The 26804-nt window shown below is 37.0% G+C and overlaps 1 protein-coding gene across 1 annotated transcript in view; it reads right to left on the bottom strand.

Annotated features, from left to right (window-relative positions):
• Positions 1-26804, bottom strand: part of plxna4 (plexin A4) — a 748931-nt gene that overhangs the window by 168296 nt on the left and 553831 nt on the right. The window contains exon 10 of the mRNA XM_039761357.1: positions 9255-9455. Coding sequence (XP_039617291.1) covers positions 9255-9455 — 201 coding nt within the window. The remainder of the gene's footprint in view (positions 1-9254; positions 9456-26804) is intronic.

Genomic DNA, 26804 nt, shown 5'->3' on the forward strand with positions numbered 1-26804 from the left:
CATATGATCATAAATAGATGCAGGAAGTATGGCGGTTAAACTTGTCATTTTTTTCTTTATTTTTTTCTAACCCATTCACCAGTAGGTCAAAGAAACTTTAAAATAAGATGATAAAAAGTATTTATGGCATTTCATTATTATTTCCTTAGGGAAATTAAATTCAAAACCTCACCCACCTGAGCTCTAATGCAGACCCTGATCAAACCGGCTGAACTCATGAGGAACATCTGAAGACTAAGCCACCAGTGTTATTGTTCTTTGAAAGGGTAATACAAGCATTGTTACTATAACAGGTGTACACCTTTTACATTTATATAATTGGTAAATTAAGACTTGGAAAGTACTTCCTCAATTCTTTCACCTCTGCAACTGGTAGAAGTTATGGGCAAACAAAATCTCCTATACTCCTAAACAAATATGAATTAGATGAAATTCTCCAGTATCTATTTTAATCTTCGATATATATTACCTGCTAATTGAGTAATAATTTGAAACATAAGAATGCTTGGCTGATGTATTTTATTTGCCAAATTATCTAATATAGCATATAGGTTGTACGAATATAAAAGCAGTTTTGATGAGAACAAGCCATTCAGTTTCAAAGATATGATAACTTCTTATTCACCCATTTCTTCCAAAATATTGCAAAGTCAAGATGTGACTGCGTCCAAGGAGCTACTTTCAGTGACACTACTTTGTAACTTATTCCTCTATTTGATGAAACACTTCTGAGCAATTCTCAGACATTTAACTTTAATTAATGGCCACTTTTAAAATTAGGTTCTTGTTGAGGAATAGATTCCAAACTAAATCACCCTGTCTGAAAATATAAGCTCCTTCTATTATCTCATCACTTAACTGATTTTAGCTTAAACTGTCAAGTATTCAACCTCTTTAGTTTTTCACATACATTCTGGTGTCTTAGAATAATTCTAAGAGATCTTAATTTACACTTACACTTAATAGTATAACCTTTTTTCAATATAGTGGCCAATAATGTACAGAATATTCCATAAGAGAGGCCAAACTGCATTACATAGCATAAGAATAAACTTTCTTGAGTTGTACTTAATAAACCTACATCCCATAAACTTTGGTGATCACTTCTGGACTCTGTATACTAGGACAGCAAGCATTTCTTTGATACAGCAGGTTGAGCATGACATTTGTGACAGGGGCTTGGCGCCCTTACCAAGCCGGGACACCCCTGCACACTATATTCAGGGGGAACAGCCATGAACATTGCAATACCTCCCCCTGAACGTCAGTTGGCCACCTAACTGGGGTGGAACAGTGTCTTGGTTTCCCGCAGGGCATCCTGGGATTTGGAGTTGGGTGCAGCCCTGTTGGGTCCCGCAGGTACCGCCAGGGGGCGCTATATTTGGGACTCCTGAGCCCATGTGGGCAACCAATTCATCACACCCGGAAGTGCAGCCGGAAATCAGGGATCAAGCACCTGGAGCACTTCCAGGCGAACTATAAAGGGAGCCAGCGACCACCACTCAAAGGCCAGAGTCGGGTGGAAGGAGGACAAAGCTTGGTGAGGAGTGGTGGAGTGAGAAGAAGAGAAGAAAATAGTGTTTATTGTGTGCTTGGGACTGTGTTGGGCTAGTGGGACACGGGGAAAATGTGTCTCACAGCTGAAGAAAAACAAAATTTATTTAATTTTACATGTGCCTCCTGTGTCTAATCTGTGTCGGGTCGGGTGCTATATAACGTCTTTTTTACACATTATATACAGTACATTTAATGATATATTATATACTGCTCAAAAGAATTAAAGGAACACTTTTTAATCAGAGTATAGCATAAAGTCAATGAAACTTATGGGATATTAATCTGGTCAGTTAAGTAGCAGAGGGGGTTGTTAATCAGTTTCAGCTGCTGTGGTGTTAATGAAATTAACAACAGATGCACTAGAGGGGCAACAATGAGATGACCCCCAAAACAGGAATGGTTTAACAGGTGGAGGCCACTGACATTTTTCCCTCCTCATCTTTTCTGACTGTTTCTTCACTAGTTTTGCATTTGGCTACAGTCAGTGTCACTACTGGTAGCATGAGGCGATACCTGGACCCTACAGAGGTTGCACAGGTAGTCCAACTTCTCCAGGATGGCACATCAATACGTGTCATTGCCAGAAGGTTTGCTGTGTCTCCCTGCACAGTCTCAAGGGCATGGAGGAGATTCTAGGAGACAAGCAGTTACTCTAGGAGAGCTGGAGAGGACCATAGAAGGTCCATAACCCATCAGCAGGACCAGTATCTGCTCCTTTGGGCAAGGAGGAACAGGATGAGCACTGCCAGAGCCCTACAAAATGACCTCCAGCAGGCCACTGGTGTGAATGTCTCTGACCAAACAACCAGAAAGACTTCATGAGGGTGACCCAAGGGCCCCATGTCCTCTAATGGGCCCTGAGCTCACTGCCCAGCAGCATGCAGCTCGATTGGCATTCGCCATAGAATACCAGAACTGGCAAATGCACCACTGGTGCCCTGTGCTTTTTACAGATGAGAGCAGGTTCACCCTGAGCACGTGACAGAAGTGAAAGGGTCTGGAGAAGCCATGGAGAACATTATGCTGCCTGTAACATCATTCAGCATGAGCAGTTTGGTGGTGGGTTAATGATTGTCTGGGGAGGCATATCCATGGAGGGTCACACAGACCGCTACAGGCTTGACAAAGGCACCTTGGCTGCCATTCGGTATCAGGATGAAATCCTTGGACCCATTGTCAGACCCTATGCTGGTACAGTGGCTCCTGGTGCACGACAATTCCTGGCCTCATGTGGTGAGAGTATGCAGGCAGTTCCTGGAGGATGAAGGAATTGATACCATTGACTGGCCACCACACTTTCCTGACCTAAATCCAATAGAACACCTCTGGGACATTATGTTTTGGTCCATCCAATGCCACCAGGTTGCACCTCAGACTGTCCAGGAGCTCAGTGATGCCCTGGTCCAGATCTGGGAGGAGATCCCCCACAACACCATCTGTCATCTCATTAGAAGCATGCACCGATGTTGTCAGGCATGTATACAAGAACACAGGGGCCATACAAAGTGCTGCGTACAATTTTGAGTTGCTGCAATTAAATTTTGGCAAAATGGACTAGCCTGCCACATAATTTTTTCACTCTGATTTTTGGGGCGTCTTTGAATTCAGGGCTCTGTAGGTTGATCATTTTCATTTCCATCAAACGATGTGGCATCCTTTCGTTCCTAACACATTACCCAGTCTATATCAGTATAGATATCCAGGAGGATTTCTTTTTCCCATTGAGATCTGATGTGTTTTCAAAGTGTTCCTTTAATTTTTTTGAGCAGTTTATATATATATTTATATATTTACCAAAGATACCTTCTGTAAGCAGTCACTAATTAAGTAACAAGAAAAAATGAAAAATAATCTACAAATGAATCATGAGCAAAACATGATGGTGATTTCAGATCAGTGTTCAATACAATAAAAGCAAAGGAAGGCCATTTTCTCCAGGAAAGTCAGAAAGGTGTGCAATAAATCTATTTATCTGAGCAATGCAGGGTCAAAGATTGTACTATGTCAAATATTCCCATTGAGAATGTGGCAGCTGTGAAGAAACATGACCCCAAGCATGAACTTATCAGAAAATAAACCATTTATGCTGCCAAGTGGGTAAATCATCTAGACATTTACAGTAATGTGTGGATCAAAACTTGCCACTCAGCCCTTAGGTAAACTTGTTTTATACAGAACATAAGGCTTATTTTTTCTTTTTCTTTTATTTTCTTTTTTAAATATTACATTATTCCCATCCTGAGAATTTGACCAACTACCGTTCTGACGTAGATGTAGGCAACAAGTGATTCATAATGCAGACATCCCTACTTTGAAAATACTTTTTAGTTTCATTTACTTGCTCATACTGAAAATTAACTTCTTCTCATTTAATTGTATTTAGCAAGTTTTAATTGTTCAAAATTAAAGTGTCTTCCAAGGGGAAAGTGAACTTCATTTTTTACATTTAATCCTGTGAGAATGTTGGTGCACATATAAAATAGGCCTTTTAAAAGTATTTTCTCAGAGAAATATCAACACGTGTGCATGTGTTAAGTCAACTTTAGTAGTTCATAGACTCTTTCATGTCATGTGTATCTATGCCGGCACTGAAATAGAAGCGTAGCCATGAAATGGAATGTGTGAAATGATACACTAAAAATTACATAAGCTCACCAGAGCAGACAGACTGCTGCAGTTTAATTATGAAATTAAAGGGGAATCACATTAGTTCATCAGCAATTGTGTGATACGTAACCAGAACTAAAGAAACAAATAAGGCTTAAAAAATAAGGCAAAGGAAGAATTCCTCATTATTCTGGGATGGCAACATCTGAGGTTCTACTAACTTGGTCAAGAATGGTACAAAAATGTGATTCTATGGTAGTTTATCAATTTTATTTTGTTGAACCACATTAATTTCCATTGATCAGGAAGTGTAAGCACTAAATATAAAAGTTGTCTACTGATTGGGATATACAGTATGGTAGAATCTTTTGGAGCATTGTGGTAATATAGTACCTCACCCACTTTGTTTAGACACAATCTTTTAAGGTGCTTGCTGATAGTGAGACTTGCAAGAAGAATGAAAATAAAAATATCAAAATAAGTGTATCTGAGTTCCTTGTTTTCTACAAAGTATTAATAGTTAAGAGTGTGCACAAAAATGCCACAATAACCTACCTCAGACAGAAATAATTATTCCTCTTGAAAGTGTAGCCCTAATAATTCTTTTCTACGTGTCTTCAATTTTTCTATCTTTGAGTTCAAACTTTCATAAATATGTTAGGTTTAGAAATATGTAATATACAACAATAACTCCTTTGTAAGTTGTGGGATTAATAAATACTCAACTTGATGGCAAATCATGGCCACACAATCAGCTTCTTACTAAGTAGAAGTTTCTTTTCATGCTTAAAACTGCACTTTGTGTAGATCAGAGTTGGTCATTTCAGGTCCCAGAAGGCCATAATGGCTGTTGATTTCACAAATGGATGTTGGCAGTAGAGCTTCTCCTGGAAAATCATGTGAAAGGAAATCCTAGAGCACTCACTCAAATATACTGTGGCCACATTTACAAAAGGCCAATTCAGAATTGCAAATTAATCTTACTTATATGTGTTTGAATGGTGCATTAGTAGGAAAAGTATGTAAAGTCAAAACTGCACACAGACAGAGAAAGAAAGAATGTAATAATCTCCCCACAGAAATCAACCAAGCAAGTGATTCAAACCTGAGACTCTAAGAGTGCTAGTGTACCACAACTCTACTTGTAATTAAGAAACATGCTGATGTCAATGTGGTATTTATGGCTTTTTTTCATCCATTTAAACTCACATACTTATCAAAGAATTTTACGTTATTCATTCATTAAGGTATTTAGGCAGTGTAGTGTGGTGTTTAAAGCTTTGGACATCAAATTCTGCTACTGTGAGTCAGTCGCTTCACTTGCCCATACTCCAGTTGGAAAAACAAAAGAAAAATAACCAATTGTGTCTCAAATTTTGTAAGATGTCTTGGATAAAGATGTCAGGTAAGTAATAATAAATGTTTCATAACCAGGAGAGAATCAATTATGATGTTCAAGTAATATGTCAATGGGTAAGAAGCTGAGTTCATGACATGTTTAGAGCATGCAAGTTGTTTAGTATTGCTTTTAATAAAATAAAATAGATAGATAGATAGATAGATAGATAGATAGATAGATAGATAGATAGATAGATAGATAGATAGATAGATAGATAGATAGATAGATAGATAGATAGATAGATAACCCGACCGACCTTTATTTACCCCAAGGGATAATTTAGCCTTTGCAAATGCTCAAGAAATACAGAAATATTTTAACAAACAAATACCCATCAAACACACACAATAATTCCAAGAAAGGAATAAAAAACTTCTGATTCGACCAATGATAAGAAAACAGTCACAGTGAGGCATTACGCAGAGGTATTGCTCTTGGTATAAATGAGCTTCAGCAGCGTTTCTAGTCACACAAACTGTATGTTGAATAATTTATAGGCTGAAAGTACTCAGTGTTAATGTGTCAGATGGAGCATTTGTGCCATTGCTCATAACAGCACTTAGTTTTAACTTTATTTTCTCCATCACCACTACCTCCATTGAGTTGAGAGTATGTCCCATAATTATCTTTTTGATTCGATGGGCCTGTCTGGAAGTAATGTTAGCAAATCATTGTGTAGAAGACTGCATTGTTCGTCAGACTGTTATTGAACATGCAAAGGTTGCCACTACTTACACCAGGGGTGGCGAACTCCAGGCCTGGAGTACCGCAGTGGCTACAAGTTTTCATTCTAACCCCTTTCCTAATCAGTGATCAGTTTTCACTGCTAATTAACTTTTTCCACATCACTTTAATAGCCCTGTTAGAAGAGTTCAGCCCTCTGAATTGATTCCTTTCTTCATTACATGACAGCCAAGCAGAAATGAGATGTGAAACGAGCTAAAAGATAACTAGCTAAACTGGGGCTTCAAACTCCAACCAATTTCACTCCAATCACTTTCTTAATGAGAAGCCAATTCTTGCTGTTAATTAAACCCGTTATTTAATTCCATGGCTTGTTGCTGCTCTCATTCTGCCACAGCACACAATTCAAAAACTGTTGTTTTTCTGTTCTTTCTAAAAGCACTGTCAAAATGTTTTAGTGACCTGAGAGATCAACCTTACCAAGACTATCACCTCTCTTTAATTTCAGATATTGTGTAAAGGGCACAGGGGAGCTGGTCATGTAGTGGCTTGTTTTGTGTCTCATTATTGTTTGGCTGCTAATTAAAGAAAAAGAAACAACTATGGGGCCTGAGTCAAGTTAATTAAAAGAAGTAATCAGCAGCAAAAACTGGTCACTAATTAAGAAGATGGTAAGAATGAAAACCTGCAGCCACTGCGGCACTCGAGGACTGGAGTTTGTCACCCCTGACCTACATCATCCTTATATAGTTCTTAAACAGTTTAGAAAAATATTAATTTAAAAATGTTGAGAAATAGAGGGTTTTAAATCCTGTCCACTTCACAAATTTTATTTTGTCACTCTTCTCTTATACATGCTTTTTATAGTTATTTCTTATACTTACAATGATAACAGGAAAATGAGCAGACAGTGGTTTGTTCTAATGACCACATGAACTGGTTTCTAAATAAGAAATTGGTTTGAGAAAAAGCTTCTAGGCATTGTGCCCCAAGGATTGGTCTTATGCATGTTTAATGTTTTGCAGGGCTGATATCTACAATAAGTCAATAACTGACTTAAGACTGTCTTAAGAATGATTCTAGATTCTAAGTTGCCATCCCTGTAGCTTAGTTCTCCATTAAATGTGGCAGACATGGACAACACAACATTTTTTCATTCCAAAAATATTTTCATTCTCCTTATATTGTTCTTTTTTTTTCATTTCAGCAAAACCTGGCACAAAAAACACATGCTAGATCTTTTCTCTAGCTACATTTTAAACAACACAAAATTAAGAGCACCCGAATTGTTTCAGACAATGAATGGATATGTGAAAATTTTAATTCTGTGAAATTACACTTCTCGGCTGCTATAGCAACTAAAATCACATTTGCATGAAAAGCAGAAGTAGCCAGTATGACTTAGGCAGAGCTGCCAACTTTTCCATGGACTGAAAACACATCTGTTGCTCAGTCAAAGGGGCACCTATAAACCTTCAGCATTCATTCATTAATCAGCAATAACCGTAGAGTCGGCAAAGACTTTAATTTGATCAGAAATATAGAGTTAGAAACATAACAACATTTAAACATACTGTAATTAATCATGTCATTAGATTAAGAAGCGCTTATTAAAAGCGCTCCCCTATCTTATACAATAAACTAGAGTAGTCCCTAATTGTGCAGATTTTATACCGAGGCTGCATGCTAATTTTAAGAGTCTTTGATAAAAGTCATTTATGTCATTATTCTGCAGTTAAATTACCTTGAGTAAACTAAGAAATTTACACAGGTAACAATCAAACCTTACCACAAAGCAATGCAGTGTTTCATTAAGTTATGAAAAATAAATTAAAAATAGCATAAATGGTGCATGGTTTACAATGTAAATACAAAGTATGGTTTAATCATTTCAGATTTGTATTATCTATACTGTACAGTAAATCAAATGAGTGATAAAGTAAAGTGAAGTCACAAAAATCTCATAAAGAAATGTGAAGATCTGCTGATTTACAATTAAAGAGAAAAGCTCAACGTAACCATTCATTTTTAAAAATTCTACATTCTGTATTTTACATTATAATATGAACTGTTTACAATACATGTTGCAAAGTGTGATGCATTAATTGCTTCTCTGGGCAATATATTCAAGTAAATACACATTTTACCAGAAAATATAACAACAGCAAAGTACAACAGTACACATTGAAATAAACAATAGAAACTGTAAATTGTAACTTTAGTGCTCTGCACACTGTGTCGCGCATGCGTGTCGGTAAAATCTCCTTATGGGCTCTGTCAAATTATGTAATAACCCACTAGGACACGAAGGGTCACTGTCGCTAACACTGTCTTCTCCTTCTTTCCCCGCAATACTGAGAAACCACCCAGTGAGAGAAAATTAACTCCACCCCTTCTGATTCCCTGAACATAAGAACCCCTTCTTTCTAGAAGGAGGCGTCATTTTGGCAAGAGTGACCTGCTGGATGGAGCTCCCACGCAAACTGACCCTAATCCACCGCTAGAACCCAAGCCTTACTTTTGTATTTCAAAGCTTGAAGACAAAGGCAATAACACCTAAGGAACGTCTTCTTTTGTTTGAACTTTCTGTTAATTAAACAGGATGATCTGGTTGGTGTCCCACATTTTCTTTGGTGAGCCTGTCATCCTGTACTTAGCCACAACTATAAAACTCATTAATTTTAAGTGATTCTACAGCTACTGTCATTTTTAGTGTTCCTTCCCAATTTTTATGATGCCCATATTCCTCTTTAGTTTTAATTCTAGCATTTAACGGTCTAAAAAATGCTTATTTTATGAGAGGCTGACGAGTTAAGCATTAGCGATATCTTACAGCAAAGTATTTAACCAAGCAAAAAAGAATGTGATCTATGGATGGGGGTTGATTTGTTTTCAATCCTATTTTTTGTAAAAATGTATCTATTTCTATGGAATGATTACAATAAAATCAATAAAATAAAAAATAAAAAAAGAATCTGACCCGATCAGTAACACGTTTTCAACTTACAGATGTGTTCTGGCATTGAACGCTGGAGCTATTAAACCGCAGTGCTGGTACCCGCTGCTCTGTCCCCTGGATATTGAGGACACACTCATAGCCACGCTGACCTGACTGGGGCTGGGGAAGGTTCTTGGCTTTAAGGGTGATTGGCTTCACCACTCCAACAGGAACAAGAATCTTCTCTGCTGGTAAAAGTTGAGGACATTCCTACAACACATAAAAGAGAATGATGAGATTTACAAATATTTTGTGATTGATTAACAAAAATACAGTCTACTGATCAAGACCACAGACATGGACAATTGGCTTTCCTTCTTGTCAAAGATCTTAGCTCAAATGACTCATTATATATTTTCCCATGTGCAACTACTGACTAAATAATGCACAGTATGCATCAATTGAATTATGAAATAAAAGAACATTATGGAAGGATTTAAATTATTTATGCTCATGCAGAAAACAAGATGGATAGATAAAAAAGTACAAATGCCCTCCCATAGCTGTTTGAAATGACCTCTTAACATACCACACTGGTTCTGAAACTCAGTCCTGCTGACCCCATGTGACTGCACGTTTTTGTTCCAGCAACTTCAGTTTTTATTCCTAGCCTAATTAAGTGAGCTGTTATTACCCAGTTGCTGTGTTTCAGGCTAATGTAAAAATTACAAAACTAAGTTTTGATTAAAAAGTACTCAGCATTCACATATGATACATGGGGAAAATGTAATGTTTTGTTTTATTTTAAACTTAGTTTTTAAGATTTTCATTGTCAGTAGTTCTAGTTATCTAATCCACTATATACTAGTTAGCATGTTAGTGGGTCTGACGCTTAACTAGTTACAACCTTTCAACATTCAGTGTCATTTTTCTGGGTGTCTTCTCTGCTCATTGTTAACTGCCATTGCTAAAACACAAGTAAGGTAGCAAACTGTGCAGAAAAATTGGCAAATTATTAGGAAAACAAAAATAGCAAAAAAATAGGTATAGCAAAAAATGAGCATTTATGTCTTATAAATGTAAAAATTCTAATAATAAGACAAGAAAAAAACCACCTAATTAAATGAGATCATTTAGAGGGATATGACACACTTATTGTGAACCTGGAAACTGCGGACACAATGAGGTCCTCAGGACTGGGTTTGAGAACTGCCAACATACCATAATATTCCCAAACCATTTAAATCTAATCCAGGATTTTGCTTGTTCCTAAATTCCATCTCTTTCTGTCAAAAAGTCTCTCCTGGTTTTTGTCTTATATGCACTTCCCCTTAGAGTTCTCATATCGCCTACGCTGAACTCGGCAGATGGTCTCCGCAAGAAACTACAGACTATTCAGAACGCCTTAAAGTAGGAAAATTATACAGATCACGATTGAGCCATATTGTTTGTACCTGCAAAGTAATTAATTTCCATATGTCATAGTAAAAATAATGAATAATCAGGAATCAGTCCATCACTGTGATTTGTGCCGTAAATGATAGTGTAGACCTATTTGTTCTACTATTGCTGTATTTACATAAAGATTTACCTTTATGCAACCATATTTCTACGGATCTCAACTTGTTTTAATCATGTTAATGTACAAAAGGGAGCTAGGACGTTTATTTTTCTTTTTTATTCCTGAAAACAGAATAAACAGTCACGGCTTATCATTGAACTTTTCAGTTCTGTTTTCATTTGCGTTCTTAATAGTGAAATATCTATGGTGTATAGAGCTTTGCTACCTAGTATTTGTCTTAGGCTCAGGTTGATGGCATTACTGGGTTACTTTTGTGGATGGGGTTTAGAAGAAAGAGTTTTCAGTCTGAATGTTATCATTCTTAGTTTTTCAGTGTCTTCAGGTTAATTAGATGCTTATTTTTGCTTATTTTGTGATACAAAACTTTCTGATCTTTTAATGTTATATTTTGTATTTTTCCCCCACCCATTTTCTGTCTTATTTGTAAGCAAAGGCACTGCCATTTTATGCTATTTTGCTGGTAGGAACGGCACCCATTGCTACCCATGACCACCAGATGTTGTGGCAATGCACTTTGGTATTCATCCAAGTTTGTGGATAAATCTCTTTCACAAAATCTGTTCATGTCATAAGTAAATTAAAATCTCTGGTAGTTAGGACTTGTGTATTCTTCTGGGCTTCAATTTATGGATTATTTTTTGGTTTTGACAAAGCATGTTTTCTTTATTTTTATGGGTTGTTTCTCTCATTTCCTATCTCCTGATCATTTATCTCTTGCTATACCTTCTTTTCGCTTACATTTTAACCATGGCAACATGCCAAAGTGTTTATTTTACTTTTGGATTTTTTTGAAGAAATGCATAGTGGCTTTCTTCAAGACATTCAGCAGCAAATTCATTTAAATTCAGTATAATCTTGTACAGTGCTTTTCACTGGCTACGGGCTCAGAGCACAATAAGAAGGCAGTACGATTAAAATATCTTACAGTATTTATATGCATAAACATATATATCAAGGTAAGCAAACAGTTTAACAGAATTCACTGTCAGTAACTAAAAAGAAAAAGTTAACGTATTATGATATGGCCAGTTAACACCAGTCCTGCAGAAAATAAACCACGGAGGGTCCAAATCTGGTTATAACTAACTAACTTACAGTTCTGCTGAACAGACACCTATCGACTCCTATGCTTCAGAACATTTGTACAATTTTGTAAACATTATCTGAATTCCACAGCTTTATAAATTCAAGTAAACTAAAGGAAACATAAGATGGACTGCTGCTGTGATTGAAACCATTCAAGTGTAAGTTTTCCTTCTTTGCCATCATATTTTCATAATCTGTTCATTTTTTGAACCCGTGTATTACTCTTTCTATATTATATTTCAGAGTCATGGTTTGTTAGCGAATGCTCATCCCAAATTCAAGACAGAAATCAGCCAATTACAGAGAATACTTAAGCATGCCTAGGCTAAACACTGGAAATGTTCTTGTCCTAACAAGGCTAATATAAATTTTAAACAGGTGTCGGCTCAGTTCTGAGGTTTGTTAAGATGTGAAGTGTGCACAAACTCTCTGTGTTCACAGGCTCATGCTTGGGGTACTCCATTCTCCTCTCCTGCCTCAAAGTTCAATAAGTAAGTTCAAGTGTGCTAGTAGATGTGAGTGTAAGTGGAACCAACCTGTTTCCTGCCTTATGTTTGTGTATGATGTTACAAAAATATATGCCTGCTCATCACAGTCATGCAAAGATTTCAGATCATAGATAGTCCTTAGTAATAGGTTAGTATAGTGTAAAATATTCATCCAAAGCCTAGGAGAAAATCATGAATAATTTTGTATTGCATAAAATGTAGTGAAATATTTTAAAGAAATTGGACCCTTTATCTAAAACTACAGTTAAAAGACACTTTTTTAAACATGATTAACAAACAGGAGCAACACCTAAGGCAAGGCCAAATAAGGTTTTAGTTTTGTTACCAAGAAGTAAAAAAAATAGCCCTGCAATTCCTTCCACAATTTTACATTTATGATAACACTTGTTTGAAGTTCATTAACATGATTTGATTGCATTACTCTGAATGAGGCACTGGTTTGCGTATAAAAAGGTTTATGACTCTGTTATAGAAAGTCATTATAGATAATTGGAGAGGCTGACAGTATAAAAAAGGAGTGTGCACAATACTAGCTTTATCAGATTGACACAATTTTTATTTTAATTGAAAGTTAAAGAGCTCTTCCCCTTGGAGATGAGCTAATACATGGAATCAATGTTTTTGGGCTTTTAAATCTTGGACCTGGGTTCAACTTGAGACCTGAACATAACATCTAATTGGCATTGGACTTTCCCCATAGAACTAATGGAAGCTACACCAGAGTTATCATTTTGTTTCTTGTCTGAAGATGATATAATAAAATATATCAGCTTTAATTTTCATCTACTGCTTCTTGAATCAATACAGACGCTGATTTGATACCAAGTGACGTTTAAAGTACCATTCTGGAAATGTATATAATCTGTGCAACTGCAGGCATACTGTAAGCATTGTGTAACATGTGACCACCATTCGACTGCTTTTACAGCAACTGATTTAGTGGAACACACAATGGAAGAGTTTTCTAGGTTGTGTTGGATGGCACATCTGTGCAGTCTAGACGTACCCAACCTGGAACAAGTTTTGTGGCTCTGCCAAAGGTCAGCACTACACTCTGCCTCTGCAGTCCACTATATAACACTCCTGGATCTTCACTCTGTTGCTTTGCAACCAGATGAGGCCATTGTGTTGGCAAAAAAGTTGCTGGCGGCTGCACTGACATTGACCTGTGCTCTGCATCAATACCATATTAAAAGTGGATTTTTCCACTTGTGATTTCATTCTTATTATATTATATACTCATTATATCCCAAGCCTTCATATTTTGTTCTGTTTGTTTATATTTATTTATACAGCAGTGCTGTTCCAAAGAGTTTCAAATTCACTTTGATACTAAGTTGCTGTGCCTGGCTCACACACACCTTCATATTCTTTCTCCCTGCGCTTGTTTCAACCATACTCTCCAAAATGTGCCAAACACAGTGTTAAGCTGATTGAAGCATCTGAGTTGTGAGTAAGTAGGTGTCCTTCCTTGTACCATATGATGAAATGAAATGCCATTTAGGGTTAACTCCTGCTCTGGGCATTGTTATCTGGGGAAAGGCTCCAGGTCCTTGAGACATGGACCAAAAATAAGCAAATAAAAGGAATGGATGGAATGACTGAACAGAAAGAAACAACAGTTAAGAAAACAGAGTGTAAAGGGTTTCTACAGAGGTGATGAAAGCTTTTGATCATTCTTACTGTCATCTAGATCACATTGATACAAGAACAACGTGATTTAATAAATTGCGGCCTCCACAGTTATTTTTGTTTTATCTTTATGAATGCCTACTCTTTGCCTAAAATGCTGTGGGGGATCTTAAAGTGAGATGTACATGCAAGACGTTCTAAAAATGTTAAAAACCAGTTGCATTTTTTAAAGACCAATGGGTCAAAATATCAAGCTTATTTAAACTGTTGCAACAAACAGCAGGTGTAAGAAAGTTTGGATCGGAGCCCCGGCTCATGAGTCCATGAGACAGCAGTGTTAACCACTCCAGCAACTTGTACCTTGAGAGTGAAAAAACCCTTTACTGGCCAGGTGTTCCCTGGAATTTGGCCTGATACTTTTGGGATAGGCACTGGCTCCCCATTTTCCTGTACTTGAGTAAGTGGGCTCAGAGAACTCACTGAAGCACGAACAAGTTAAAACATTTACTGATGACCCATAATCCATGATAATGTGAACTATATAATAATATTATTGATATCCATTTTCAGGATAGTACACAACTAAATGAAAGCACAGACACATTAATAAAATTTCCTGATAACCCAGAATGTATGCTTGTGTAAATTGAATAACAATATTAATGATATCCATTTTTAAGATGGAACAAAACAAAGCAATGTTGTATTGCTGGTTCAGAGTCTCATGTTTGAATCCTGCACTGCTTCTGTGGTGTTTTTAAAGTCTACATTTCTGTGTTAGTTTTATCTCTCCTATGTGTTACTTTTATTTCCAATTTTAAATTTACCTTGTGGGTTTATAGAAGATAATATTGTTAGTGATGTTAATGTTACAATGACTGTTAGGAGGCACTGTGTCGACTGAACCTTCAAGGCTGCTGTGGAAGTCAGCGTGCTTGGTATTCCCTATACATCTCTGTGGTTTGGTTAACATGCAGGTACATCCAATGCCATTAGAGGGAGCCCCCACAAAGCCACTATCAGAGGTTTAAAAGGCTGCTGCATAACCAGGGAAACTTCTGAACAGTTACTAGGATGTGGCCTGTTTTAAAAAAAACCCTTTGGCTAATCTCAGATTGATCTTGTGGTTGGGTGGTCACAGAGTATAAGGGCTAATTGGGTGGGAAGAACAAAAACATCATGAAAAGCTGAATTTAAGATGATTTGTCTTTGGTTGTGAGTCAGTCACCTAATTGCAGATATGAACTTCTGTCATTTGCACAGGCTCCAAAGTCTTAGGTTTTGTTGTTTTATCCTCTAGCATTTTATATTCCTTACATTGATATAAACATTGATCCCCTTGATGATCATTTGGGTAAATGGGTCAGCTATTAACAAAAACCCTATTAAGTACACAGCACCCTGTGATAAGATGGTGCCCTATGTCGGGTTACTCACTGCCTTACATCTAAGACCAACACGGTTAGGCTTGGTCTTCTGCGCCTCTTACCTTGATGGAGCAGGTTTCAGAAGACTATGTTATTTTACAAATGTTGGATATTTTGGGAATTCTGCTTAAAACTTAAAATAAAATCTTAATTAAAAGACTAACAAAAAATTACACTAAAAAAATCGAAAGAACCCCGGATAATTGATCAGACAAAGTGACTGAAATTATCTACAGTAGTGGTCATAAATTTAGTGGAACCTAAGTAATTAATAGTATCTTATTAATTCAAGACACTTACTAAGCTGCAATAGCGTATTTTATAAATCTAGAGTGTTAGAATGGCCACTGCATTTTTTGACACTCTTTCAAAGTGAGGTGTGACTGATTTCAAAGAGCCTCAGCGTACCTGAGGGAGAGCAGACAAGTTAGATTGCCGTCATGGGTGTTGTTCTGTGAGAGCGGTTTTTCAAAACTGAACTATTAAATCTTATTGGCGGATCTGAAGAGACCTCACAACAACTTAGTGAGACCCAAGAGGGACATTCAAAGCCTCACCTGGGGCCTCATGTATAACGGCGTGCGTAGAACTCGCACTATAACATGGCGTAAGCACAAAAGCCGAAATGTGCTTACGCACAGAAAAATCCAGATGCAGGAATCTGTGCGTACTCCAACTTCCACGTTCATCCGTTACATAAATCCTGATCAGCGTGAAAAGTAACACTCGTGCACGCACTTTATGTAACACCCCAACTCCTCCCAGAATTACGCCTCTTTGAATATGCAAATGAATATAAATCGCCCTTAAGCTCAGCCTTCTGTGAAAAGACAATGGGAAAAACACGGGGGAAAATATAAGAATTTCAGCGAATACCAAGTATAAATAAGTATAAATAAACAGTGGTATAATCAACAAAAGGAAGCTGATCGAGTGACATAGCGTGTTGGAGAATCTTGAAAGCTCACGTTCACAAAATCGCACAGTGCCGGAAATAAAAAAGAAGCCACATATCACAGTCGCCGTGAAAAGGCGAGTTGTAGCCCACTGTCTGAGTGTCATATGAAAGCTTATTAGGGTACAGAGAAAAAAGGCACACAGTGGGGCAAAAGCACAAAATGTCAACTTCAATCTCGACATTTCCACTTTAATCACATAGTTTATTTTGTCATTAAAGTAGAACATCATAAACTTCATCTTAAAATCGTTTAATTAATCAGTTTCTCAAATCACATCGTAATTAAAGTAGCATGTTAAATGCTTTGTTTTGTATTTGATCTTCTATGTGCTGTGTGTGAATCACTACTTGCTTCTTAAACCGGCTCTCTTCCTCCAACTGGACACAGAATCCATTACATTCGTGATATTACAGCTCTCTAAATAACTAAAATATTGAGATGTATACGTGATATCATTTTTATGATGATAGCAGTTAAAGTACGTTATTAAACGTGTTTCACGGCGCAGTGATTGTGTGCGACCTTCGATGAAATAATTTATTGCAGCAGTACTCAGGGGCGGCTCTAGGCTCGTGGTGGCACTGGGCAGAAGAAGAATAGGTGGCTCCTTTGCCCGCCAATGTCAGTAAGGTAGCTTATGCACGGTGGATGGTCACGTCTGTTGCAGACACTGCATAGCCGCCTCGTGCTCATGACACAAGCATTTAACTTTTGCCAAAATTTGTCGCTGCGTTTTTAGCTGTGTTGTTATTTTCTCTTTCTGTTTTATATTCAATATTTATTGGTGTAGCCGCCACTGCAGTCCTTGCTTTTTTTTCCCCAAATACCCAATCACCACACAATCAGCTCTGTAATAGAAGTTAAGCCATCTGTAAGCTTAGAGCTCTGATTCTTCAAAACGTTTAAGGAACATTGAAATATCTTTGTAGTACATGTTTAATTATTCTATCCTTCACGACACTCCAAGTGAAGAATATAGATTATTTAAATGAAGTTAAAGTTTTATCTGTATGATAAACATATTTTGCTGCATTTCACCTTAAAAATGATATCGTCATCATATGTAAATACGCGCTTTATAAAGTGGCTCAGGTTGTGCGATATTATAACTGTAGTGTAAGTTTACAGTGAGGTGATTGTACTTATAAGTACAAACAGTTCTACAAGGTGCAATCGATTGACTGCGTTTATAGCTCTTGGGATGAAACTGTTTCTGAACCGCGAGGTCAAGAAAGGCTTTGAAACGTTTTGCCGTGGCTGAGGCAGCATGTCCTTGAAGCTGTATACCGATAATTCTCTTTCCGATCAGCTGCTGCTGTGATTCACACTCAGATACAGTGATATAAATACTCTGAGCAGTGAGAGTAATATGGAAAAAGATGATCTGCTGTTGCAACTCCAAACGGGAGGAGCTGAAAGAAGAAGAAGAAGAAGGTGCAGTGAGAGTAACAACGCTAAAGCAGTTATGGTATTTGGAATACTATGGCTATTCCCTGGACCATTATATTGTTACAAGTTAATTACAATCAGATGCGTTACACTAATAAACAATGCGGTTAGTTTCAGTGTATTTATAAAGCTGCGTCAGGAAAATAAGGTGTAACCACACAGGAACAGTAGCATTGCTTTGACGCTGGGTGCCGCCAGTCTGCAAAACCGAGCGGAGAACTTGCGTACGACAAGGTATGAGGTACCTTGGAAAAGTGCGTGGCTTTACGCCAAGTGTAGGTTTTATACATCGCGATTTGAACATGGAAAAGTTCTTACGCAACATTTCTGTGCGTACACACCGTTTATACATGAGGCCCCTGGTAATCCAGGAGAGAGTAGCATGAAAACATCTACCTCTGAGAGAATGACATGATGTAGAATAAGGTTATAAACCATATAATGATTGTTTTTTCTGAAAATGCTAGAATTAAAGGAGACAAGAAAGCCTTCTTTAAAAGACAAAAATGGCAAAACTGAATCATGATTTGATCACACTTGATTTTAGGTATAAACCAGCTATATACAGTATTATAATTAAAAATAAGAATCTAGAAATATGCTGCTTTCATTTTTCTTTGTTTTATATCATCTTAAAAAAGTATAACATGTAGACTGTTATGATTCTGGTTATTATAGATATGTGATACTTATGATTCTTCTGATTCTGTAATAAATATCTTCAATGTACAGTAGGCTTAAATAACATATCAAATTAAATATAATTATCACAATGTTAATGCCTTCATTATATCGTCCTTTTTTTTGGCCCCTTTGAGGGTTCAAAATTCTCACCACAGTCCACAGGCACACTGCTAAGGGAATTGGTGACTCTGTACTTCTGGTTTTCCCCTCTAATGCAGCTTTGCTTCATTGTTTGGCCCTCACATTTTTCAAGGCTATATTTCTGTTTAATGCTTAAAAATCTTGGTCCACTTAGAAATAAGGAACTAGAGATTTACTCTTTACTACTTGGAAAAAAACTCTGGTTAGTCACTTTGCTGACTTTTTCAAAGTTTTAAGGAACATTGGTGTTCAGTGGACACTGATGTGAAATGCTCATCAACAGTTTACTGGTTTATTGATATCTTTTAGAAGAATGATGTCTGGCTCAGGTTCTATGCACTAAAAACTTAGCAGGGATAGCAACTCAGCTGAAATAACACTGGTAAACCTGGTCATAGGGGATAGAGCCTGTCTTGGTTGACTCCATTACAGGCTTCACTCATGCATGCATGCATGCACCCACACACACATTAGGTCAACTTGGAACCATCAATCAATTTAAACAGCACATATTTGGGGATTTGAGAGGGAAACTGGAGTACCTAGAGGAGCACATGGCACTCCAGTCAGACTAAGACCTGGCGTGAGATTCAAATCTAGGGCAGTGTATCAGGGAGAAGGCCATCACGCCATCCTGCCAAGTTAGATACGTAAACCAAAATTACATAAGACATGGATTCTGTTTAAGCAAAGGCTCCTTTCACATGCGATTTAGCTCCTGATTATTGAAGAAAACTGCAGCCACTACTGCACTGCTGCATGGAATTTGCCTAACACAATTATAATAACGTAATATATCTCAATAATGATCATTTCTGGTTTAAATGTTAAATATGTAAACAAAATCTTCTATCCATCCTTTTTCCAAGCCTCTAACTTCAATTTCAAAATTACCAAGGGATAGAGTCTATTTTGGCAGCACTCAGAAAAAGGCATGAATCAATCTTAAAATGACTGTTTTCTAAATACTAGGTGCCTACCACTTACATTGGCTAAAAGTCACAAGCTACCCTATGTTGGTCATTTTAGCATGTAAACCCATTTAGACAAAGAGAAGAGCACACAAACCCCCAACTTGGCAAGAATCTGAACCTATGATTTTGTGAAAGAGCATTGTTAACCACTCTACCACCTTGGAGTATAAGTAAGTCTCCGTATATGAGGGAGAATACCCAGAAATGGCCAGATGTCCCTTCAATGGCTAGTTCCCACCTTGGGCCCAATATTTCCGGAATAAAGTTAGAGGGCCAGGCTAAATTTTATACTGTATAATTGTCTCTTCTACCTTGAATTGTAATATACATTAGATTTTACTATGCTGTCAACTGTATCGTAAAAGTAAAAAAAGTAATTTGTAAGTCATATCAGCTCACCTCGTCAAATTATTTACAGTGCCATGGCAACATGACCTAACAATTACAAATTGTCATTATCCTGCTAGCATTGCAGGGCCAACACCAGTAAAGCTACTACAGGTATATGACCTTACCAATGCAGCATCTCACTTCACAGCTCCAGAAACCCCCTTCGTAAAGTCACACTGCTTGTTATGATTAGTATGTATTTGTCTGAAGCCTTTATACAAGATGACTAACACGATTGAGGCCGAGTACAATTTTTGACACATCACTTTTTCAGCTTGGTCGCAGATACGTTAAGTGATGCGCTCTTGGTCACATTGTGACTTTGAGACAAGGACTGAACTGAACCGGCAGATTTAAGGTTTAAGGTTGAGTGCCTTAGTCACAGTGCCTTCCATTAACATACATAGGTCACCTATTTCAAATCTCTATCAATGTGCTCTCATGGATGCCAAACTGGTACATAAGTCATCAATAATACTGTTTTGTATACCGATATCATGCAGAGACACCGTAGCTCCATTTCGCCTACGTCAATATATACCCAACTGTGAAGACAGTCCATAAGCACCCACCTCTATTAGAAATGCTAAAGATGAACCATACACTTATTTGCTTGAGTATTTTGCATTGACCGCATCTACATTTTTGAAGAAGAAACATCTTGAACAGATCACCTGTAGATGTGTAACAGGCAAATATAAAAAGAGGTAATGTGAGTAATGGAATATCTTGTACATATCGCCTTGTATTTAGCTTGATAAATGGGGGATATTTTCAGAAGTTAATAGGCATGGTGGTGAATCTAGAATTTTCTTTAGCATTTGGATGGGAAATGGACAGCAACATTTGAATGTTTTACAGCTACTTGTGTGAGGCAACTTGACAGATTTACCAGCAGGAGTGCCTTAGTGTGAGCAGTAGTCTGTAACCATAGCAAAACCTGCATTGATTTAATTCCAGGCAGCCTGACAGTTTAGCATTCTTCCCATGCGATCACGTGGTTTTATTCATTACCACTGTGAAGGATTTCTTTGATATGACAGTGTACAACCTTACAGAGCAAGGGGTCAGTTTACCTCAAATATAGGTCTGAATGGGGAAACAGACAGTAATGAGTGATAATCACTGAACAAAATGTATTATTTAAACAGGCAAATGTAATAACTACTGAACTACCCCAAGCCATAGATTTCTATTTCAGAAATTATTTTGATCCAGGACACAGCAATGAGTTTTTTTTTAAAGAGATTACACACTTTTAAGATCTACTTATTCTCCTGCTGTCTCCAACATTCAATATACAGCTGATGTACTGAAAATACAACCAGCACTACCCTGGTAGCAGTATGTGGTCTGATCAGATCACCTTTAAAGCTTGATTAGCCCAAGCGTAGGCTATTCGTTCCCTTTTCACACAGTGACAAATCTGCCTTGTTTTAATGCATGACATTATTCCGTTTGTCTTGATTGTAGTGTACTGGATTATATCAAAACTATAAGATAAGGAACAATAGTATTATACAAAATCAACTGGTCGGGAACAAGCCAGATCACAATAAAGCTAAATCTGTCAAGTTCAGTGTTTACCTTAGTTTGATTACCTTTTTTGCATGGTAAACTCCTGCCTGTTTTCCTGCATTTCATCTACTGTTACAGAAAGTGGTTTGTTCGTTTATAGCTACAGCTGAAAGCATAATAAAATTTCCAAGGTCTTCCAAAGGTCAAAATTGCTGCTTTAGGAACTCATAATTGTAGTACTTATTCGAGTTATTTGTGAGTTAAGGCTGATCTTCAGCAGACCTCAGAGACCATCAAAACCTTGGGAGTGCTAATCAGACATTAATTTCTGACTGGGCTTGTTTAATGTTTATTTCCTGCTTTAGGCAAATCATGTCAGCTTCACATCATCACCAATCAGAAGGCACTGTGATTTTAGGCTGATATGCTTTTGGTGAAGATAAACATTGACTCCTGTGCTTTGTGTAAATTAACAATATCCTTATTACTGTCTGCAGGTTCGATCATTATACCCCTGTGTGCTAATTAGGGCTGTCAATTAAGGATCCTAATAATGCAAGCCTGTTAAATCGATCAATCTCAATCTTCTACTCTGTGGTTTCTAAATCTCAGAAAATGTGGTGATTAAACAAAAGTCCTATAAAAACAAGATTAAAAGAAATAGATTATTACAGAGAATAGAATATTTAAGTCTGTACAATTCCCTCTACATATTTAGTGCTATAATTTTAAAAAATAGTGATCTGTCAAAGTGTTATCACAAGAGAAAAAGCAGTACACTGCTTTATCTAATGGAAGGTAAAATAACAAAACATCAAACTTATTTAATCCAGTTTAGGGGTTTAGAAGGTGAGAATGTATCTCAGCAGAATTGGGTGCAAGGTCAAAAGCCTCCATGAGCAGTGCCAACTCGTGGCAACATGGAGCCATGCAGTTTAGAGTCACCCATTAACCTAATCCGCACAACTTTGGGGATTCAGGAGGAAAACCCAGAAAGACAGCTGGATGTAAGATATGAACCTGGGATATGGGATCTATGAGGCAGCAGCACGTACCGCTGAAGTATCACAGCAGTGTACCGCATTTTATGGATTGCAAACTAATTACATAATTATGCCTTTAGGTAAAATTAAATAATAAGGCATGGTTTAAGTCTTTTGAGAAACAATTGAAATCAGTTTTTATGCAATATGTCAGTAGAAAACATAAAGCTAAAAGAAACCCAACTCAGTGCTGACCCTGCATGACTTTTTTCCCCAGCCAAGACCCTGACAGTTTAATCTTATGGAATGGCAGTTAACGTCACTCTTTCGGTAATTCTCATTTCGGCATAATACAGTAAATAATACTTTATAATTAAATCATGTATGTGTATGCATGTAACTCAAAATAAACATTTTATTTCTCTTTCAAATTCTAGTCTTTAATAATAAAACTAATAAACAATGACATGACATACAGAATTGTTTTTTATAGGTTGAGAGTTGTGGATTCAAATCTGAGGCCTAGTGACAGTCAATGTGTAGTCTGCACATTTTCTGCATTATTTATATAGTGCGTCTCTAAATTAGCCATGCTGCTGGGGGGGTTGCGAATGGACACTGGTAGTCTGGTGCCCCATTCACGTATGGCTGCAGCCTTCTGCTCTGTGCTGCCAATATAATTACTAGCTCTCCGCGACTCTCAGAGGGGCAAGAGGGCATATTGGTGGATGGATGCATTTTAAAGAAAATGTTTACATTAAAAATATTTTCCTTTCTGAAACAGATGGATCTGTGATGAGGTTGCCCAAATACAATGGAAAGCTGCGTAAAACATCCTTCTCCCTGTATGAACTGCTTTTACCCATTTCAGTGAATTGCATACAGTCTCTCTTTTCTTTTTACTATTTGTTAATAGATTTAATTTACATAGACAGTGGGAAACCACTTCAACCACCACCAATATGTAGCATCCACCTGAATGATATCACAGCACTCATCCTTGGGCCAGTAAGCTTACCACACATTAGCTATTAGGTGGTAAGGGGTGAGAGTGATAGCTAGCCAGTTAGAGACAAGGGATGATTAGGGGCCAGAATGACCAGGCTGTGGTGGGCAATTTAGCCGGGATATCGGGAAATACCCTTCTCTGTTTAAAAGATGTAGGGATCTTTTATTAACACTGAGTATTGACCTCAGTTTTATGTCTCATCCAAAGGACAGTAACAGTTTTTACAGCACAGTGTCCCCATCACTGTACTAGGGCATTGAGATCCACACCCAGACCACAGGGTAAGTACCCTCTAAGCCTCACCAACACTTTTTCTAGGAGCAACCCAAACTTAACCTAGATGGTCTCCCATGCAAGTACTGGCCAGACCCAAAACATGCTTAGAGTCAGTTGGATTACCTGTTCTGAAGTGCTGGCAGCACACATCGATTGGTGTATTGCACTCAATTTTCTTTACTACTGCTGAGGAAGGCAACAAACCCCTTGACTCTATAACTGGGTTAATTGGGTTCAGGCAATGGCGACATGAAGCTTGTTTTTCTACTCCAAAACTGTAAGCTTATTTTAAAAAAGGTTGTTTGCACTTTTTATACCATACTCTCTGTCTTACATTTTTTATAAGTAGCACAAGTATAGTTACCGTATGCATCTGCTTTGAGTCTCTTTGGTTGTGTCTGCACATTATAAATTACTTATTTTCAATTTCCTCCATAATCTTTTATCTAAGTGATGATTCATACTAAATACCAAGCTTAATTTTTCACAGAACTGTATCTGCCTCCACTTTCCCCCTTTCTATGTTCACACCTTCCTCTACCTGACAAAAGTTACAGTGCCTCAGGCGGAGAATTCAAGCTGGAAAATGAAAATAAAAAAAGAAACAGAAAAGCTGGAATAAATTAATTGCCTAGACAAATTGTTATGACACTTACTTTAAAAGAAAAAAATGATTTGTATCTATTTTTACTCTTGTTTCAGACTCCTTTAATTGTTTTTATTGTGAAATATTTATTGTTCCTGCAACTGTGATTTGGACAAGCAGGAAGGAAAATGGACAGATGGATGGTTATTTACTGTTCATTAAACTGTTTTTGAGCATTTTCTGGTCTAAATAACAAATGCATAGGATGTATTGAATATGAAACATAAATTGTCTTGCTTTTAGTTTCTGTTTCTCTTTCATGTTGAATGAGTGGTCTTTTGAGTTTGAGACCTTTTGAGTGGTCTTTTAGAGTTTATAATTGCCAAAAACTCTGTTAAACAACATGAAATTTTAATCTGATGATGATCTTAAACTAATAATAATAATACTAATACTACTACTAATAATAATAAGAAGAAGAAAAAGAAGAAGAAGAAGAAGAGGAAAAAAATTTATATAACGTTATATATACCACTGGAATCTGCTGTGTCTCTTCATCTCCACATCTTGATTACTTCTATGTTCAAAAGACAAATCTATTCTCTTTGACTGGTGTTAATATTAACTTGTGAGTAAATGCCCCCTGTAACCAGGGCTATTTCTTGGCATAGGCAAGCTACAGTAAGTGTCTACATAGAATGTCTTCACCTGTGGGAGGCTCCACATTCCCACACAAAGAGATGGGTACAAAAAATAGGTATTATTGTGAACTTGAGGTAACAGAGACCCCAAAAACACCTCACAAATACCACCCACTAGACAGGGAAAACTGTCAAACCCCCAGCAAAAAATAAAAAGGAAAATGTAAAATCTTTACAAAGAAAAACAATTTATTTTCCCAAAAATGCTGAAATAGGCAATCCCAAAACAAACAAATGTCCCAAAACATGGTGAAAAGAACATAGCAAAAGGTTGAAATCCAGAAAAACAATAAAAATCACAAAAACAACCAAGTTCCAGCTCATACAAGTAACAATGAGGAACTATGGGTTTTCCTCAGTCTTTATAGGTATCACAGCAGTCCCTTTTGGTGATGGGCAGGTGGCCCCACCTCTTGAGGAACCACCCTCAAGAGACACAGAACATAACACTAAATACATAGATACATAGAAACTAAATGACTGACAATATTAATATAAATATAAATATATTTAAAATGAAAAAAATGAAATACAAATGGCAATTGAACCCCAGCCAAGCAAGGGGACCCTGGCTGAAATACAACAAATGTACTACATAGAGCCCTAGAAAGGCTAGAAGCAGGCCTGTCTCTGACAGTTTAGATAGATAGATAGATAGATAGATAGATAGATAGATAGATAGATAGATAGATAGATAGATAGATAGATAGATAGATAGATAGATAGATAGATACTTTATTAATCCCAAGGGGAAATTCACATAAGGCCCTTTCTAGTATTGGCTACTGCTTTGTCTTGGTTTCTGCTGGAATGGGCTCCCCAGGCCCTCTAATGGATTACAAAATGTAAATAAATAAACAAATAAAAAACACATTCACAGATAAATTGATGAAAACCAATATTTTCATGTTATTACTTATCATGCTTAAAAAAAATGACATGAATAGATCAACAAAATGATAAACAATTGAACATGTGTGCTCTGTTAAGGTAAATACAATACTGAGCCATTAATCTATAAGAAACAAACTGACAATAGTGTATGTTAATATAATGTTCATGACCCTGCAAACAAAAGCATTTATAGAAAGTTAATTTATATAATACAAGATTTATGATTTTATAATGTCTATCCATCCATTATGGAGCCAATCCCACCACAGGGAGCATGCACACACACCAGAGACAAATCGCCAATGCAGGAAATCCCTCTCTTTGCTATTGAGCAGATGAAATTTTGCAGCAGTTGAACTCCTGATGACATAAAGAAAATGAAATCTGGAGATTTCCTTCAAAAAACTAAGCACATTCAAAACATAATAGTATTTATTTACATTAATAATAGTAGATGTCAATAAAATGGTGTTGTGGAGGAAAGATAGATAATTATAGAGAATAATCACACAACCAAATGCTTAACTACCTAAGTGAGATAAGTGTAATATATGGCCCTCTCTCTTCCTTAAACTTTATTATCTGATAAACATTGTAGAAAAGCACATCAAAAAGATGACACAAATAACTGTTGTTTTCAATTCATTTTAGATTCAATTTTCTTTCTGCTAGATGCAACTATTGGCAGTATGGTGTAGTGTCTAAGGCACAGGACTTTAAACCTTAAGACTTTAAACCTGCTGTCCTACTGTAAACATATAAGTAAACCATTGTAATATAGCCTGAACATATAAGTTGCTTTTAATAAAGGTGTTAGCC

The sequence above is a fragment of the Polypterus senegalus genome, chromosome 8 (genome assembly GCF_016835505.1).
Source record: "Polypterus senegalus isolate Bchr_013 chromosome 8, ASM1683550v1, whole genome shotgun sequence".
NCBI classification, from domain to species: Eukaryota; Metazoa; Chordata; class Cladistia; order Polypteriformes; family Polypteridae; genus Polypterus; species Polypterus senegalus.